This window comes from Eurosta solidaginis, chromosome 5 (assembly GCF_040869045.1).
Source record: "Eurosta solidaginis isolate ZX-2024a chromosome 5, ASM4086904v1, whole genome shotgun sequence".
In the NCBI taxonomy this organism is placed as follows: Eukaryota; Metazoa; Arthropoda; class Insecta; order Diptera; family Tephritidae; genus Eurosta; species Eurosta solidaginis.
The window spans coordinates 271,357,161-271,374,873 of record NC_090323.1 but is presented as its reverse complement, the minus strand read 5'-3'; the positions used below and the strand labels follow the sequence as shown (position 1 = coordinate 271,374,873).

The 17,713-nt window shown below is 34.7% G+C and overlaps 2 protein-coding genes across 2 annotated transcripts; one reads left to right on the top strand and one right to left on the bottom strand.

Annotated features, from left to right (window-relative positions):
- The first annotated feature begins 644 nt into the window (after positions 1-644).
- On the top strand, positions 645-16,068 carry LOC137253530 (RNA polymerase II-associated protein 1). Its single transcript, XM_067790636.1, has 16 exons — positions 645-873; positions 933-1,213; positions 1,276-1,498; positions 1,567-2,050; positions 2,119-2,329; positions 2,397-2,674; positions 2,736-2,902; positions 3,023-3,186; positions 3,270-3,352; positions 11,348-11,567; positions 11,632-11,783; positions 11,849-12,401; positions 14,431-14,569; positions 14,642-14,872; positions 15,641-15,828; positions 15,891-16,068. Exons 1-16 carry the CDS (start codon positions 747-749, stop codon positions 16,053-16,055), a joined length of 3,666 nt encoding a protein of 1,221 aa, XP_067646737.1. The 5' UTR covers positions 645-746; the 3' UTR covers positions 16,056-16,068.
- On the bottom strand, positions 10,168-11,523 carry Obp69a (Odorant-binding protein 69a). Its single transcript, XM_067790637.1, has 5 exons — positions 11,105-11,523; positions 10,798-10,876; positions 10,653-10,744; positions 10,490-10,592; positions 10,168-10,347 (listed from the first exon to the last, which is right to left on the bottom strand). The coding sequence occupies exons 1-5, from the start codon at positions 11,171-11,173 to the stop codon at positions 10,247-10,249; spliced, it is 444 nt and encodes a 147-aa protein (XP_067646738.1). The 5' UTR covers positions 11,174-11,523; the 3' UTR covers positions 10,168-10,246.
- Positions 16,069-17,713: the final 1,645 nt, after the last annotated feature.

The window sequence follows — 17,713 nt, the reverse complement described above, 5'->3', positions numbered from 1 at the left end:
ACATGATATTTAATTATTTAAACAAAAAAAAAATAATAATAATCGGATAAATGAAAAGAAATAGGTGAATACGACAAAGGAAAAAATGTAAGCGTTTTCGTTTGACTGACATGCTGATGACTTACTAATAGCCGTGTTTTTTTTACACGCCTATATGTTTCGTTTGCGCGTGAAAAAAAAAAACGCCCATCCTCGCTTATATAATACTTAGGAGACCATCTAGCGGCAGGGGTTAAACAACTAGCTACAGCACAGGGTGTACCGAAAAGCGGAGACACAACCCTCTGTTGTATTTCTGTGTATAACATATAGCTGAATCAGTTGTGGTAAATAGTGGACGCGCATAGAATACATAGAATTAGTGCAGAGGGTGAAACATAGACACATATTTAAGTTACATCTGAGTATAATGCGTATTGAAATATAGTAGTACTAATTTTATGCGTAGCAATTTCAGAGGTGTACTTAAAGTTTGTCGCTTAACAGTCCCTCTAATTTTAAGCGTAAACGTACTATATAGATGAGAAAAAAAAACTGCTAATATCAAAAAAGGTTGTTAATTGGGCTCGTCTTGCCACCCATTACAGCAAGCAGGTGTAGACCTCTGGTTAGGTTAAACATCTGGTAGCACTTCAAAAACATCTGAAAATTGGTTATTTTCTATTTCCCAATGTGGCTGCTGGCTTGAGTGCTTTTCATAAAATAATTTATTTCATTATAAATAGAATCGGTAAAATAATCCGAAAATGATTAAACGACCACAAAGTGGTGAAACCGAGGAGGATATATTGCGGATGCAAAATGAATTTCTATCTCAACGAGCGAAAAATCCCAAACTGCAACCGGCCGCCCAATGTGTGAAAATGGAAAAGGGTAAATATCAAATTTCATTCTTTAATTTCATTGCAAGTATTATTTGTTTGTAAGATTAGAAGCCAGGAAATCATTGTTTGTAAGGAACCGTGAAAAGGCAGGACTTAGTACGGAAGCAGTGACACAAAAGCTTACAAACGAATCCGCGGCATCTATAACCGCTGAAAAGGAAATTATGAGTGAAATACACGAGATCATTGGAAATATAGATGCAAACAATTTGAGCGACATTGTTCTCGGCGATATAGTGGAACGAACATATGATTCTCCAATGCGAGATAGACATTTGATAATTGAGGAAGTTATTGGGTTTCCAACTGTGAAAAAAGTTCCTCTTATTGTAAGTAGTATATGCATATGACCATAAAAACTAAGGGCACAAGTTTTTTTTATATAATATAGAAATCAAACAAGTCGGGAAAAAGTATTTTCGTATCTGATGAAGCAGATCCAATAAAGCTAAATAAAGCGACTGAAGACTTATCTAAAATGTATGGAAACAAAAGTGTAATAGTAGCTGATGCAAAAATATCAGCTGATGTACATAAAGAAAATTTAGATATCTTGAGCAAAATGCACAAAGATGATATTTTAGCCGAAAAGGACAAACTCTTAAACTCCATTGGTAGAAGTATTTATATGTATTTTGAAAACATATTTACCAATCACGTGTATGGTCCTTATTCTTTTTAGATCCCTCTCTTTTGGCGTTATTGAAGAAAATAAGGCAAGAGAAAGCAGCATGTTCTAATGCTACAATGGAATGTAGGACGGCAGTCACAGTATCCTCCGAAAAAAGTAATGTTAATGAAGAAGCCATGGATATTGATTCAGATCTAATCACATCGAAAGTAGCCCTTGAAATATTACAACAAAGTGAAGCAGAAAAGTGGTTACATTTCGATATTGTTGAGACCGATAAGCTTAAGTGGATGCAGGACATAGCAGAACATATGCCAAATATAAAGGCAGGGGAACAATTTGAAGCGCGCTTCGATTGGAAGGGCGTGTTGCTACCATATTCAGCAGATACAAAATCGTCTAAAAGCGCGGCATATACTGTTATGACTGTTAAGGATGAAAAGTCTTCACACACGGATGACAGGGAACTCTATCTTCATGGAGATGAGCCTGACCGACCAGGATACACGCTGCAAGAAATGTTTCGATTAGCACGGTAATTGTACTAGCCTCATACTAAGTTTAAAATATTACAATAATTTTACATACTAAAATACCTGACAGATCAAGCATTATACAACAACGTATATCGGCTTTCAGCGCTATTGGTGGCATTCTGAGTATATATAATCAGGGGTTTTATGATGGTGTTTTAGAATTGCCTATTTCGAAAATATTCTTTTTACTACGTTTTGGTCTTGATGACAATACACCGGCTATGATTGAAGTCGTTTCAAAGGCATTGGCATGTCTGCTATACAATGAAGCTGATGAGGTATTTTATTATTTGACAGTCAAAACGGTGTTATAAAATCAGTAATGCTTACTTCATACAAAAACAGATTTTATTGGACTTCATATTTGAGAATCCAGGCTGCCATTGGCAGCCTATACTAGAGTCTGTGGATATAGCAACAGATGTTAAAGATATAACTGCACTAGAAAATTTACAAAAGCACATGCAGCAATTACAAATGAATGATCAAAGCAAAAGATCCGTTTACCGAAGTGACTTCGAGGAGGCAGATAATGAGATCAAAACTTCTATGAGTGATTTTCAATTGGCGGAAACAAATTTGATTGAATGTCTAATGCGCACAAATATTTTACAAAGAATTTAGTAAGAATAAAGCTAAAACTGATATCTGCAATTCATAGAAACTAAAAAAAAATGTTTTCAGCTTTATTTTAAATGATATTCAGCCTGAAAACAGCACAGTTTCGTCATGTTTGAAAATTCTTATACGCATTGCACGAACAAGCACCGAATTTGCAGGAAAAATTGTGTCCAACAATACGCTAATCCATTGCCTATTTGAATATTTCCTGCCAGATTTACTTAATTGTGGTAAGTGCATGTGCTATTTCATATCATAAATAGATATTATTTTTTTTATTTAGAAAATATAAATAAAATAAATAATGTACGCCAATCGGCATTATTTATTGCAAATCTTTAAATTTAAAGCAACCAACTTGGATGTATCGAAATTTTACTATTGTCCGCAATTCTTATGCCTAAAACTGTTAAGAGTTTTAATTTCACAAAATCTTGGAATCGCTGTTCGACTTATGAATATGAAGATGGCTGAAATGCTGGTTAGCTATTTGTCTTATAGAGGAGACTTAAAAGTAGGTTTATTTGGAAATCAAGTTTTTATGGACTTCCATATTTTTGTATATATACTTATCTGTTTTTCTGGGTTATTTTTAAGGATGCTATGATAAAAGTTCAGATAGAATGTTTACGAATTGTGCGCTGTCTGCTGCTGCTGCGAATTGACGATGCTCTTTATAGGTGAGCTATAATAAAATATTCTTTAATATGAACTATCTCAGACTACTTATGTTTGCCTTTGAAACGTTCTTGTTTTGTGTTTATTTGTTAATGTTATGGTCGCTGCATTTAACTCTTTTTTTTTTATGCGTCATCCTGTCAAGATTACCTACGCGCTCAGAGTTCGTGCTCTTTCTAATGGGGGAAAATGGTGCTAGATGAATTTGTTTGTGTGGGAAGCCTACACATGCTGAACACGTAAGTTGGCACGTGAGGGTTTGGGGAATGTTGCGCATGTATACAGTCTTTTGTTGCTGTAGGATGTGTCACCTCTTCAAAGTTTGAGTTGTCTCACTTTCCTCATCTATTCTCGATAAGATGCTGTTGAGATATCACCGTCAAATACAATCTCATATTATATGACAACCCTTTTTGTATACATACATATATATGACACAGTTCAGTTAGTTGATCCTGTTATGTATGTATCGGTCTTTTGTAAAGTACTCTTTTTCTTTTCTAATAAAAGCGAATGAATACTGCAATTCTTAAAACTAAGCCGAAACTATATAATCGAAAAGATTCAAATCCGAAATCAAAAATTGATAATTTGAAGCAAAAAACCAGGTGTAATGCGTGTGGGCAGAAAGGCCATTGGGCTAGAGATAAAGGCTGTCCAAAATATGAAAGAAAATCTGCAGGCAAAACCAGCAAAGAAGGTGGTGAAATGGCATGGTGTTCCGTACAGCAAACAATGGAATTACCAGGTAAGGAATCTGATAGTTGGTACGGTGATTCTGCAGCAAGAAAACATATGACATTTCATCGATAATGGTTTTCTACGCTACGAAAGCACACAAACGGTAGCAAAGTTAAGTCTCAAATAAGAGTTGCTTACAAATCGAAGAAGGAATAGGAACAATTCTAATTGATGTAAAAGTAGACAATCAGTGGAAGCCAGTTCGTCTAGAAAATGTACTGTACGTTCCGGAACCCAGCGAAAATATGCTATCAACAAGCATGATAACAGATAAAGGTATCACAGTGATAATCGGCAAAGAAGGTTGCAAATTCGTTGACCAGTTGAACAAAGTTGTTGCCGTAGGAAAACGCAACGAACTGAATCAAATTAAAATGAGTTTTCGATTACATATTGATGAATATGCAAACGTTGCCGCTGTTTCATTGCAGCATTGGCATCGTTGTTTGGGACATATGCATGCTGACGCTATCAAGAATGGTCTAGTTACTGGTGGCAGTTTGTCTTATAATGAAAGTTTTTTTTTTCGAAGATTGCGTATATGGTAAAATGACCAGAGCAACACACAAAACGTCTATTAAGCGAGCATCAGCAAGAGGCGAATATATGCATGTAGACTTGTGCGGCCCGACTGAAATTAATGGAGTAGGTGGTATTCGCTACTTTATGTTAGTGAAAGATGAAGCCACTAGCTTTCGTTTTGTGTTTTTACTAAAGTCAAAAGATGAGGCTTATAGTCACTTGAAGTCATTAGTACCACTTGTTAAATATATGAATGGTGCACAAATCAAGCATTTTCGATTCGATAATGGAAAAGAATTTATAAATCGAAAAGTATTGACAAACTTATTAAGAAATGAAGGTATTCAGCTTGAAGGCATCGCGCCGTACACTCCCGAACAAAATGGTCGCATCGAACGTGACAATCGTACTGTCCAAGAAAGTGCGAGAACGATGCTCATTGCAAATGGTTTGCCGAAATCACTATGGCCGGAAGCAGTACGCACAGCAACATATTTATTGAATCGCACAACAAACAGCAATTGCGTTGGAAGCACGCCATATGAAAAATGGTTTGATCGCAAACCACATTTGGGTCATGTAAAAATTTTCGGAACCGAATGCTTTGTACAGATTCCGAAACAAACGGGTCGTAAGAAAGGGGACCCAAAAGCAAAAAAGGTTTATTTAATTGGTTTCGATCCCACAAATAAAAATTTCCGGTTGTATGATCCATGTAGCGAAAAGGTTTTTATGAGTTGCAACATTCGATTCAACGAGAAGCAACATGTCAAGTATGTGATTCACGAAGAATCAGAAATTGAAGATAGCGAGGTCAGCAACAATTGTGAGCAAGAGTTTGAACATAAAGATGAAATCACTTCCCAAGAAGAAAATGTTTTGACAAATGATGAGGAGACGTGTGATGATCATGAATCGCGACAAAATGAGCGATATAATTTTCGACCAAAAGTTAATACACCAAGTCGACTGATCGAATCAAGTTATTCGGCGTTAATGTGTGAACCAATATCATATGAGGAGGCAATTAATTCAAAAGAAGTGCAACAGTGGAAGCATGCGATGGACGAAGAATATGAGTCCCTCATGCTTACTGGCACTTGGAAACTAGTTGATGCTCCCAAAGATCAAAAGGTAATTGACAACCGTTGAGTGTTCAAAGTGAAGCAAAACCCAGATGGCACGATAGAACGATTCAAAGCGCGTTTAGTTGTTCGTGGTTTCACACAACAGTATGGTGTCGATTATGAAGAAAATTTTACTCCAGTTGTGAAATATACGTCGGTTCGATTAATTTTGGCTTTGGCAGCGAGTCACAAAATGAATTTTGGATGAAAAGGAGTATAACTCAATAGTTGCATCTCAAAATCAAAACTTAGAGGGTACCAAAAAGAAAATTGAAATAAATCTAAATAAAAAACTGCTCACTGCAATAAAAGAAACCTTTGAAAAATATAATTTGAAATATAATGAAGATTGGTTTACGAACAAGACAAAGATTAACATTCCCACAGAGTGCCGGTGGCTACTATCCCTGGGTAATAAATTCGCGCTTCCCATCTCGAAAAAGACTTTCTCGCCCGTACAGTTAATAGCAGATATCGAGCAAGGCATACAGACGATGCCAGATGATAGAGAGAAAGACATAGTTAGATGCAAATTTGCAACTAGGGTAAACAACTTTAAAAATAAATTTAGAAACAGTCCGAAAGAGAAATTCATATTGCAAATCTATGAAGAAACCAAACGGTTCCTAAAACAACATAAGGACTCCATAGTTATCACGAACGCGGATAAAGGTAGTAAGACTGTGATGATGTACAAATCAGAGTACGAAGACAAAATGAAAGACCTCTTGGATGACAAGCTAACGTACAAAACCATAAGAACTGATCCTACCCAATTTCTATTACGTAAAAACAACAAGATCGTGAACGACCTCTACAAAACGCAAAGCATCAATTTGAAAGAAAAACACTACTTGTCGTGCCCAGCAGCTACAGCTCCGAGAATATATGGATTACCTAAAGTTCATAAAGAAAACATACCTCTGCGGCCTATTTCTTCTTCGGTGAACGTACCATGCTCGAGATTATCAAAATACGTAGGTCAGATACTACAAAACATCGTTTCGGACAAATACAATATAAAGAATTCACAACGACTAAAAGAAAACATTAAAAATCTAACAATTGAAGATGACGAAACTCTAATATCATTGGACGTAGTATCCCTATTCACAAACATACCTATTCACTTTGCGATTGGCACAATCATGAAACAATGGACAGGTTTACAAAACCACACAAAAATCTCAAAAACCCAATTTCTCAAAATTCTCGAGTTTTGCTTGAGAGAAAATAATTATTTCGTACACGATGGGACCTTCTACCAACAAACATATGGTATGCCGATGGGCAATCCCTTATCACCAACCATAGCAGATATTGTGTTGGACAAGATTATTGACGACAGCATCACTGAGCTAAGATCTAAGGACATACATGTAAAATACATAACAAAATATGTAGATGACATGTTCGCTATAGTTAAGATTAATGACGTGGAAGAGATACTAAAAATATTCAATGGACAACATACTAAAATAAAATTCACCCTGGAGAGAGAAACGAACAACAAATTAGCCTTCCTAGATATAGAGGTCCATAATACAGAGAACAAAATAAGGACCAATTGGTATAAGAAAGCCGTAGCATCATCGAGAATGATCCACTATTTGTCGAACCACCCATGGAGTCAAAAGAAAAACACGGCCATAGGTTTTATTAAGAAAGTCTACTCCTTGAGCGACCAGGAGTTCATGGAGGAAAACAAGAGGAATATAAAAAACATTCTCCAAAAAAATGGCTACCCTAATGCAGTAATAGAAGCATTTATAACTGCAGCAAAAAACAAAACGAGAAACTGCAATATCAATACAGAAAGTGAAGATAACAACAACAAAATATACATTGGCGTCACATATGTACCTCAACTAACGGACAACAACACTTTAGGTAAAATTATCAAAAGCAACAATTTAAGCTACGCACACAAGCCGCATCACACAATTCGCAGCATATACACAAAAACAAAGGACAAAATTAATAAAGAACAACTACACAACGTAGTGTATGAAATACAGTGCAAAGGCAAACAAGGAGAAAGCTGCAATAAGGTTTACATTGGCACAACAAAAAGATCGCTTGAAACAAGGGTAAACGAACATAAATCCGATGCCAAAAACAACAAATACACTACAGCATTAGCGCAACACCTGATAGAAAATAACCACACAGCTGATTTTAACAACACAAAAATATTGGATGTGGAGAACAGAACAAGAAGAAGGATCACGCTAGAAGGGTTACGGATACAACAACAATTTAACAAAGCAATGAATTTTAAAGAAGACGTTGACAACATAAATTGCGCATATGCTACTGCGATCACACAAAATGTTTGAGCCTGGACAAGAGAAGATGTGCGGTGTTTTTTATATATATATAATTTTCCATTGATTATACCCAGATGTGATATTTAAATAATTGTTAACTTAGTAAGTGCAATAGGGAAAAAATGTTATTTGATTCAATGTATAATGTAATCCGATTAACATAAATATCTTGTTTTTCGTATATTTATTAAAGCCTTCCTGAGGAAGACGCGAATATGCGTCGAAACGCGTAGAAGATAAAATAAACGATGGTTTTATTTCAAAAAAAAAAAAAAAAAAAAATCGGCCGAAAAGCTCCACAATTTAATAATGAAGCTAATTCAGTTCGACATTAAAACAGCTTTTTTGTACGGTGAACTAAAGGAAAATGTTTATATGAAACAACCAGTTGGTTATGAAGACAATAGTGGGCGCGTATGCAAATTAATCAAAAGCTTATATGGACTTTAGCAAGCTTCGCGATGCTGGAACCAAAAATTCACGTTTTTATTCGCAAATTCGATTTCAGGCCCAGCAGTTCAGATCCATGTGTGTTTGTTCGTAAGAAGGACAATTAAATAACCATTATCGCCATCTATGTGGATGATGGATTGTTAGCAACAAACCAAGAGAGAGAAATTGATGTGATCATTTCATACTTACGACAACATTTTGAAGTAAAAGTATTTGAAGCCAAATATTTTCTCGGGTTTGAAATTGAAAAGTTATCCGATAATTCAATCCATATACACCAAAAAGCATATGCCATGAAAGTTTTTTATCGTTTTAACATGATGGATTGTAAAGCAGTATCAGCTCCGATGGACTGCAATCAAAAGCTTAGTGATTTTGTAAACGACGAGCACGAAAAATCATTTCCATATCGAGAAGCCGTTGGCAGTCTTATGTATTTGGCAATCGGAACAAGGCCAGATATCAGTTATGCTATAGGTGTCGTGAGCCGATATTTGGAGCGACCAACTGCAGCACATATTAATGCTGTAAAACGAATCATGGAGTACATAAGGGGCATGTTAAGTACAGGTATCCTTTACAAAAGCGACAGTAAATTTGATTTTGTTGGTTATAGCGATGCAGACTACGCTGGCGACACAGATACTAGAAAGTCAATAAGCGGTTATGTCTTCCATATTGGTTCGGGTGTTATTAGTTGGGCGTCAATCAGGCAACAGTCAGTATCAACTTCTTCAACAGAATCTGAGTATGTAGCCGCCTGTCAAGCAGTTAAAGAGCTAGTTTGGTTAAATTTGCTTGTGGCCTAGCTGTCGGGGAAAAACGATTTCAAGGTCAAGCTATACGTGGATAATATAAGCGCGATCCGACTAATCAAAGACCCGGTATTCCACAAACGAACGAAGCATATTGATGTCCAATATCACTTCATAAGGGAAAAATTTGAAGAAGGCTATTTCGACTTGGAATATATTTGTACCGAATAACAAATTGCAGATATATTTACAAAGTCATTAAATAAGAATCGGCACATACTTCTATGCCAATATATGAATTTAACATTTGATTAACAAGGAGTCTTAAAAACATAGCTGAAATTGTATTAGACAATGGGTGGAAGTGTTGAGATATCACTTTCAAATACAATCTCATATTATATGGCAACCCTTTTTTTATACATACATATATATGACACAGCAGGTTTTTGCGCTGTGTAAGTTAGTTCAGTTAGTTGATCCTGTTATGTATATATCGGTCTTTTGTAAAGTACTCTTTTTCGTTTCTAATAAAAGCGAATGAATACTGCAATTCTTATTTGGCTAAATTAATTTGTGCGACATTGGAAATCCTTGGATTAATTCAACAGATGCTGACAGTGGCACGTAATGTGACAGACCGAAATACGGTGATTTGCTACATAGAATTCTGAAGGTCTGAGCTCAATATCTACGCCAAAAATTGCCATTGGACACGGAAAACCATTTCTCTATGTTATGGAGTGTACCATCTTCAGTGTCCTTTTTCTTTCTACTGAAGATAGAACCATGTTGGAAGTGGTTTGCCTCCAAACCAAACTTTGCCAAGCGATCACGGAAAACCGCTGCTAAATTTAAGCTCTTACACTGTCGGAAACATAACATTACATTAAAGAGGAAAAAGATAATCGGTTAATGCTTTATTAATTTTATACAAATGTCTGTGTATGTTTATTTAAATTTATTAATTAATCGGAAAGAGATACGAATAACAACTTCAATATCACTGGATTCGTTTTGATATAACATTCAGTTGTTAAATACGAGGTTTCGCATCCATCAGCACCGCCTATTTAAAAATATTTTAGTTTAAAAAATTTGCATCGAATAAGTGCAAATATGGTTTATAAATAATTGGCTGCGCCGTTTTTAGGTCAAGCCAAGTTAAAATTTGTCTAAATTCGGCACAACCTAACAACAACCCAACTTACTTTGAGTTCCACATGTTGTATGTAATTGTTCTATTATTGGATGGAAATCTGGTGGCATTACTTCAAAAAGATTGTCCAAGTGTACGATATTTTCACTATCAATCTGTGAAGCGAGAAAATTAAAATTTGTTCTTAAAAAAAATAAATAAAAATTGCTGCTTACCAAACCAATTTTATCTAAAACGCAATGTATAAAACATTTCGACCGATTATCACTCGGCAATTTACTAGTTTCCTTGGCCTCATGAAATAAGTCTGTGGAAACAATAAAGGAGATTTTCAACATTCAAATGTAATAAAATACAAACCTTCTGTGGCACCCGTTTCCTTCATGCAAATAGCAGCCAATTTCTTTGCACCTGATTTCATTTGCTTAGAAATTTCCAACTTTTACATCCAGGGAAAAAATATAAATAAGAAAAACTATACAATTTACAAGTTATCATTGTATCAATGGCTGAGTGAAAATCACAAGTCTCTTTGAAAACGGACTATATTGTGATTCTTATTACGGTAAACACACTCCCCCACATTTGTGCTCGTGAATAAAATTCTGAGATAGGGCAGTCCTCTGCTCAGCCGTCGATGTATGCAATTTGTAAATTTATTACTTACACCTTGAGCTGTTGAAAAAAAATAGCATTGATAAGCCATTAGCAAAAATAGAATCCGTATAAACTTCATTTCGATTTAAAGTGTTGAATGCCCGAATACGTACACGAATTTAAAATAGGAAATACGATTTTTAAAATAAGAATTTGTGTTTTTATATACTGCAGTTATCAGTCATACTGCAGTTGCAGTCATTTCATTTAACAAAAGTGTGACAATTTTCATTTTCGTTTTGTTTTCCTTCAGTCGTTTGGACTCCGCCTTTTATTATATGTTGCAGTGGCATTATAACTACTTAAAGTTCGAAGTGGGCGGCCCATATTTAATTCGTCAACATGCTTCTGCATTATTAATGGCAATTAGCTGCGAACCTTCCAATGCGAAGTCAACTCCCGTTTCAAACGAAATACTTAATAAATGCTGTTGCGCTTGGTTTTATCGTGCTACACGAAGTGATATTACTGAGGTATTTCATTATTTAATTTTGCTTAATATATAATTTAATATGTCTTATCATACATTTTTTGTAGTTTTCTCAAGCCACACTTCTATCTGCATGCGTGAATGTAGTAAATTGGAAATTGCAAAGGGATGAGGAAAAACCTTTCAACGAATTTATAACAAAATACCTGTATGATTTTCTGCTTTCGAATACTTTTTCGAAATGTGTAACTCAACTTATGTATGTGGAAATAATTTAATTTACCTAACATGAAAATATATTAATATCAATTCAATATTCAACAGCACCTCCTCAGTAGTTTTACGCAAAACTGGTGATCGTCGCTGTTTACATCTGCCGCTGCCGAATGTGGGCGCAGTGCTTTCGCATGCAAATGGGCCCCAATTGATTGTACCACAAACCTATACAGTATATTTACTGACAACATTATGGACTCACTTTGAGCTACAAAATAAAGAAAATCAGCATGAAGTTCTTAAGCGGCTGACGGAGGCACTTATGAGGCCGCAAGTGATGGATAGTTTGATACAATATCTCACATTAGCATCGAACAGTTTAAATGCATACTTGTGCGGCAACTTTTTCTCTAAAATTGAAGTGAAATTCATATTTAAATTGATTAATTGCGATAGTCTTTTGTCGCGTTATAACTCATCACAAATATTGCAATTGGTGTATAATTATTTGAGTTGTCTCAGCGCTGAGCATATATTGGAAATAGAACAACTTTTTGATAAAATCATATTCAATGCAAAATATTTAAATATACCTCAAGCAACTCTTAACAAATGGAAAGAAGTTTTTGTCAGCTTAGTGCAGTCTCATTACATTGTTGTGGTTAGTATTAAAATTGCCTAAACAAATTATAGCACCACGAATTAAAACATTTCTTTACTTAGATAAACTTCAAGCTACCTAAAAAAAAATTATAATCAGGCCAATTCTAAATATTCGTGCGGAATTTCGTTCTCGCGGATTTTTTTATTCCCGCGGAAAAATTCCTCCAATTCTTTTCTCCTAGGGAGAAGAATAATTGGGGAATAGGAATTTCGAATTTTCGAAGTCAGCTGTTTTGTCAATTGAAATTTCGTTGCGCATTTCTTATTTTGTTTAAAAAAATTTTAAAGTTTAATTATTGTTGCCAATTTGTTTGAAATTAAGAAATAAAGTATAAACAATGCACATTATTGCATTTCATGTGGTATTCACTGAAATGAGTAATTAATTGGTGCCACAGCAATATCAACAGAGGACCCGGAGTTGCCTGCATTCATTCTGCAAGCAATTTTCTGGCGGCCACGTCGAGTTGAGTTCGCCTTTCGCCATATGCCAAAATCTATTTAAGTCTTCTTAAAAAATCCTTGCGCAATTTCTGGATGGCTGCATCAAATATGCGAAGAGCTCTTCCGTTGCTTATGATATATTTTTCGACTTAAAATAAAGAATATTGTGGTTGTTGTTGTCGTTGTATTAACAGTGAGAATATTGTGGTAGAATGTAAATACATAATTTAGCACAAATTTGTACAAATAAGTGTTCTTTCTTAAAATAACCAACTTCCTTTAACTATTTTGATGCATTCCCTTTAATTTAACTAGTGAAAAACGTCCTATGAAATGGCAGAGAAATCTCCCTCTCCCTCACATTCATAATGCCTACTTTTCTCCCATAACCGGTTTCCGCTTTTTCGAACGTTGTTCAGAATAGGAGGAAAGGGAGAAGTGAAAAAGTTCACAAGGAATTTTTTTTTTTAGAATTCGAGGGAGAAGGGAAAAACTCGCACGGAATTTTCGTTTAGAATTGGGCTGAATATTTTTAAAGCTTTAAACGAGCAATTCTTGTTTGTTTGTGTAGCCGAACGATCTCGGGAACGGCTCAACCGATTTAAATGAAATTTGGCACCGAGATAATGTATTACCTTCTAAGACTTTCTACCTAGGTGTTGCCACTCAAAATGTTTCACGACGTTGCCACCTATTCGAAATTAAAAAAATTGCATGAGATATGCCGATATGGGTATCAAACGAAAGGTATTTCACTCCGCATTACAATAGGGACATTTTTGAGTAGGGAGCCATTTAGGGTTGCCACCTATTTGAAATTAAAAAAAATTTGCATGGGATATGCCGATATGGGTATCAAACGAAAGGTATTTCACTCCGGATTACAATAGGGATATTTTTGAGTTGGGTTGCCGTTTAGGGTTGCAACCTATTCGAAATTAAAAAACATTGTATAAGATATGCCGATATGGGTATCAAACGAAAGATATTTCACTCCGCATTACAATAGCGACATTTTTGAGTAGGGTTGTCATTTAAGGTTGCCACCTATTCGAAATAAAAAAAAAATTGCATGAGATATGCCGATATGGGTATCAAACGAAATGTATTTCACTCCGCATTACAATAGGAACATTTTTGAGTAGGGTTGCCGTTTAGGGTTGCCACCTATTCGAAATAAAAAAAAGAAACGTTGCCAGCACAACGAAGATGCAAAGGCCTAAAATGGCAATTTTTAGCTATAGAAAAACTGGGTTTAGCAGTTTCACTGAAGCCAAATAAAGTCACAAATCAGTCTTGAAATTTTTTTTGCTATAGTCAGAGCATTAAAATTTTAAAAAAATAATATATGCCTTGAAACATTTTTGAGAACTACTTTGTTTAAATTAGTTAAATTTCTGGATTTTTTTTTATTATGAGCATAGTTTTATCTTAATTTAATATGGGTTTAGTCAGGGTCTTGACTACGTTTAAAATAATATGTTTACGACTCTGAAGAGTGTTTATAAATTTTGGTGCTAGGTAATATTATATTCTGTTCGTTTTCGAAAACTATTACTCTTTGTAATGCTTTAATCTTTAAGGAACCTTCGAATCTAAGCTTATCGAAATCAGCACAGGCACCTCCTATTCTATCACGCGATTGGCCCTATTTCTTTTTCAAAATTATTTTACAAAACTACATTAACAATTCGCTACAAAAAATTACTGCCGATCTCTCAGGTAAATCCAAAATTTATTATATATATTTAACCCGCATATAATTTAATTCCTTATGCTTTTTATTGTATCTAGAACGTGACATTTTACAAATGACCCTCACGCTTGTTAGCGAATTGGAGAATTCAAGCTCTTATTTGCATATTGCCACGCCTACGGAAGAATTAATGTATGCTATGAGCGCTTTTATGGGTCCCGAAAGCGAGTTTTTAACAGACGATATCCGCCCGTTGTTGAGAAATCATTTAATGCGATTATATACAAAATATGAAGATGTCATGTTTGATTTTGATAAAGCGTCTTTGGGTAAGTATTAAATTGCAAATCTTAATGTAAACGACAAGTAAGGATTACGACAAAAGAGAACGATATCTTCTTTAGCGCAATTGAAATAATTATTTAAATCAATTAGTCAATAGATCAAGATCCATTCGGGACCTTTTTAGGAATATTTCAGGATTGTTTACGGAATCAGTTCAGATCTATTTCATGATAAATTCGGTCTCGGTTCAGGTATATTCGGAAGTTATACCATTTCTGGATCATTTCGAATCTCTCTCCTGATAATTGTGGTGTTAGTTTTCTTGATAATTTTAAGTCCATTCCAAAATTATTTCGCGACTAACTTCAGATCATTTCGGCACTATTTTGGGAATATTTCATGACTATTTAGGGACCGTTTCCGTATTCTATTCGGAATATTTTCGGGACTATTTTGAAACAGGTTGTTGTTGTAGCGATAAAGTCACGACCCGAAGGTTTTTGGGGATTGTTTTTGGAATAACTTCGGGAAAATTTAGAGATAGATTCGAAATATCTTTCAGTCATGTCTCTGCTATATCGGCCCATTTTAGGATTATGCTTGTGATTTGTTCGGAACTATTTCGGAATTTTTAAACCTGTCGAATACCGGTTCAACTAGTTCTGTGCTATAAGCATGTACGAAAAATTCGTTTCCCTTCTTCAAATAGCAGCATTCACTGAGGAAATCTCAACTTTTATAAAATGAGGTCGGACAGTCAAGAGCATTTGTACTATAAGGAACAAAACTAACATCACCTTATATTTTTGCAGGAAAATGCAAATTTGAAAGCTTATATTCATTGTTTGTGGATCACTTTCAAGCCACTAGTTATGGTGATGAATCATTTGGATCGTTAGTTTTAGTGCCGATGGCGCAAAAGTACGACAGCAAATGGCGTAGACGTATGTGGTCTGATTATGCCCCAGCTTTATGTTACTTGAACTGCGATGAATCATTGGTAAATTGATATTTTATACGGAATTAATATAAATATTTAAATATCATAAAATTTTCTTTTAGCTAATTAACGGCATGCAATCTTACTTGGAACCTGTCGAAAAGGAAGAATCTTTAATAAAAGCTTATGCGCTTGCTTTACGTTCTAGAGATGTACGTCCCGGCACTATTCCTTATAAAATTGCAAAATATCATGTGGATAATTTCAAAAGATTATTAAATAAATAAAAAGAAATACAAATATTATAAGTTATATTAACTTGTTTTCTGTTGCAAAGATAATTTACATATGTATGTATGTATATTAGGGTGGGTCGATTTGAAAGTTAACCGATATCGCGCCATCAATTTTTCGATATGATTTGGGCTCAGGAAAAAAGTTCCACTACGCATACACAAAAAATAATTTTCGAGCTTGCGAAATTTATTTTTTTTTTTACTTTTTTCGACTTTGATTTTTAAGGTTTTTTCCATGACCTACTAAACAAATTTTCATATGTATACCCTGTCCGACACAAATATGTCCGCTAAAAACGTTGGCGATTACAGTTTTTGAAAAAAAAATTTTTTTTTTTTGGGTACGCGTAGTGGAACTTTTTTTCCTGGGCCCAAATCCAATCGAAAAATCGATGGCGCGATATCGATTAATAAATCGACCCAGTCTAATGCATATGTATGTAAAAATGTTTTTCTTAATTCTGTAATTTATCTATACAATTCTCTTAATTTTTTTTTTTACATATGTATGAATTAAAATTTCATAATTTATTGTTGTGTTATTGTAAAAGTGTTCAATGTCTTACATTTTCTTGCTTTGTAATTGACATTAATTAACCCTAAAACTCATTTCTTCACTGAATACATACTTATAAATTACATTAGATCTATTTGTATGAGCAATGTGACGAATTTCTATTGACCCTTGACATTTGAGAAGTTAGTATTTTGTTGGTCCTAAACTTGCGAGAAACATGCCAATGTACGGATAACCGTAAGCAAAGTATTCGGCAGAGACTATTGGTAGCTGGACTAGCAGTACCTCATAAGTATCTAGTCTAATATATTTGAATTGATTGCAAGGTAGCTGCAAGTTTATACGTGTACTCAGGACAGGATAATGGGCCGAATATGCTGCGAAATCAAAGTAGGTTATGACAAGTTGATTTTTCATTAGTGACGTATTACCCTTTATTCTTTTTCGTATTTCTCGGAGACCAAAACATAAAGGGTCCATTACGGATACTTAGCATAGACTTGACTTGGTGTAAACTTGGCAACTTAGCCACGATTATACTCCACCTAACGCATACAATCTGGCATCATAATCAGCTTTGAAATTTATTTTTAAATAAATGTCAATTTGTATGACAAAATGTCAAAATGAAATGGAAACAAACAAATGGCATCTCAAAATGTAAACTTCACTTAGAACTTACAAAGAAAATCAAAATTCAACAGACATCTAAAGGCTCCATTACTGATACTTAGCATAGACTTGACTTGATTTGAGAACTGTCACTTACAGTTCTGTTAAATGAACATTGCATGTTACTGATTACTCAAAACTTGGCAACACTTAACTTGATTTAGAAGTCTGTTGAATTTTGATTTTCTATGTAAATTCTAAGTGACGTCTATATTTTGAGATGCCATTTGTTTGTTTCCATTTCATTTTGACATTTTGTCATACAAATTGACATTTATTTAAAAATAAATTTCAACGCTGATTATGATGCCAGATTGTATGCGCCAAGTGGAGTATAATCGTGGCTAAGTTGCCAAGTTTACGCCAAGTCAAGTCAAGTCTATGCTAAGTATCAGTAATGGGGGCTTAAGTCAAGTTAAGTGTTGCCAAGTTTTGAGTAATCAGTAACATGCAATGTTCA

Coding starts and splice junctions, on each gene's coding strand:
- Obp69a (XM_067790637.1), bottom strand. CDS start 11,173: ATGAAGTTTATACGGATTCTATTTTTGCTAATGGCTTATCAATGCTAT. Junction 10,593..10,652: donor TTTTAGATAAAATTGGTTTG/GTAAGCAGCAAT, acceptor CTCGCTTCACAG/ATTGATAGTGAAAATATCGT. Junction 10,348..10,489: donor TACAACATGTGGAACTCAAA/GTAAGTTGGGTT, acceptor ATTTTTAAATAG/GCGGTGCTGATGGATGCGAA.
- LOC137253530 (XM_067790636.1), top strand. CDS start 747: ATGATTAAACGACCACAAAGTGGTGAAACCGAGGAGGATATATTGCGG. Junction 2,051..2,118: donor GAAATGTTTCGATTAGCACG/GTAATTGTACTA, acceptor AATACCTGACAG/ATCAAGCATTATACAACAAC. Junction 15,829..15,890: donor TGAACTGCGATGAATCATTG/GTAAATTGATAT, acceptor ATTTTCTTTTAG/CTAATTAACGGCATGCAATC.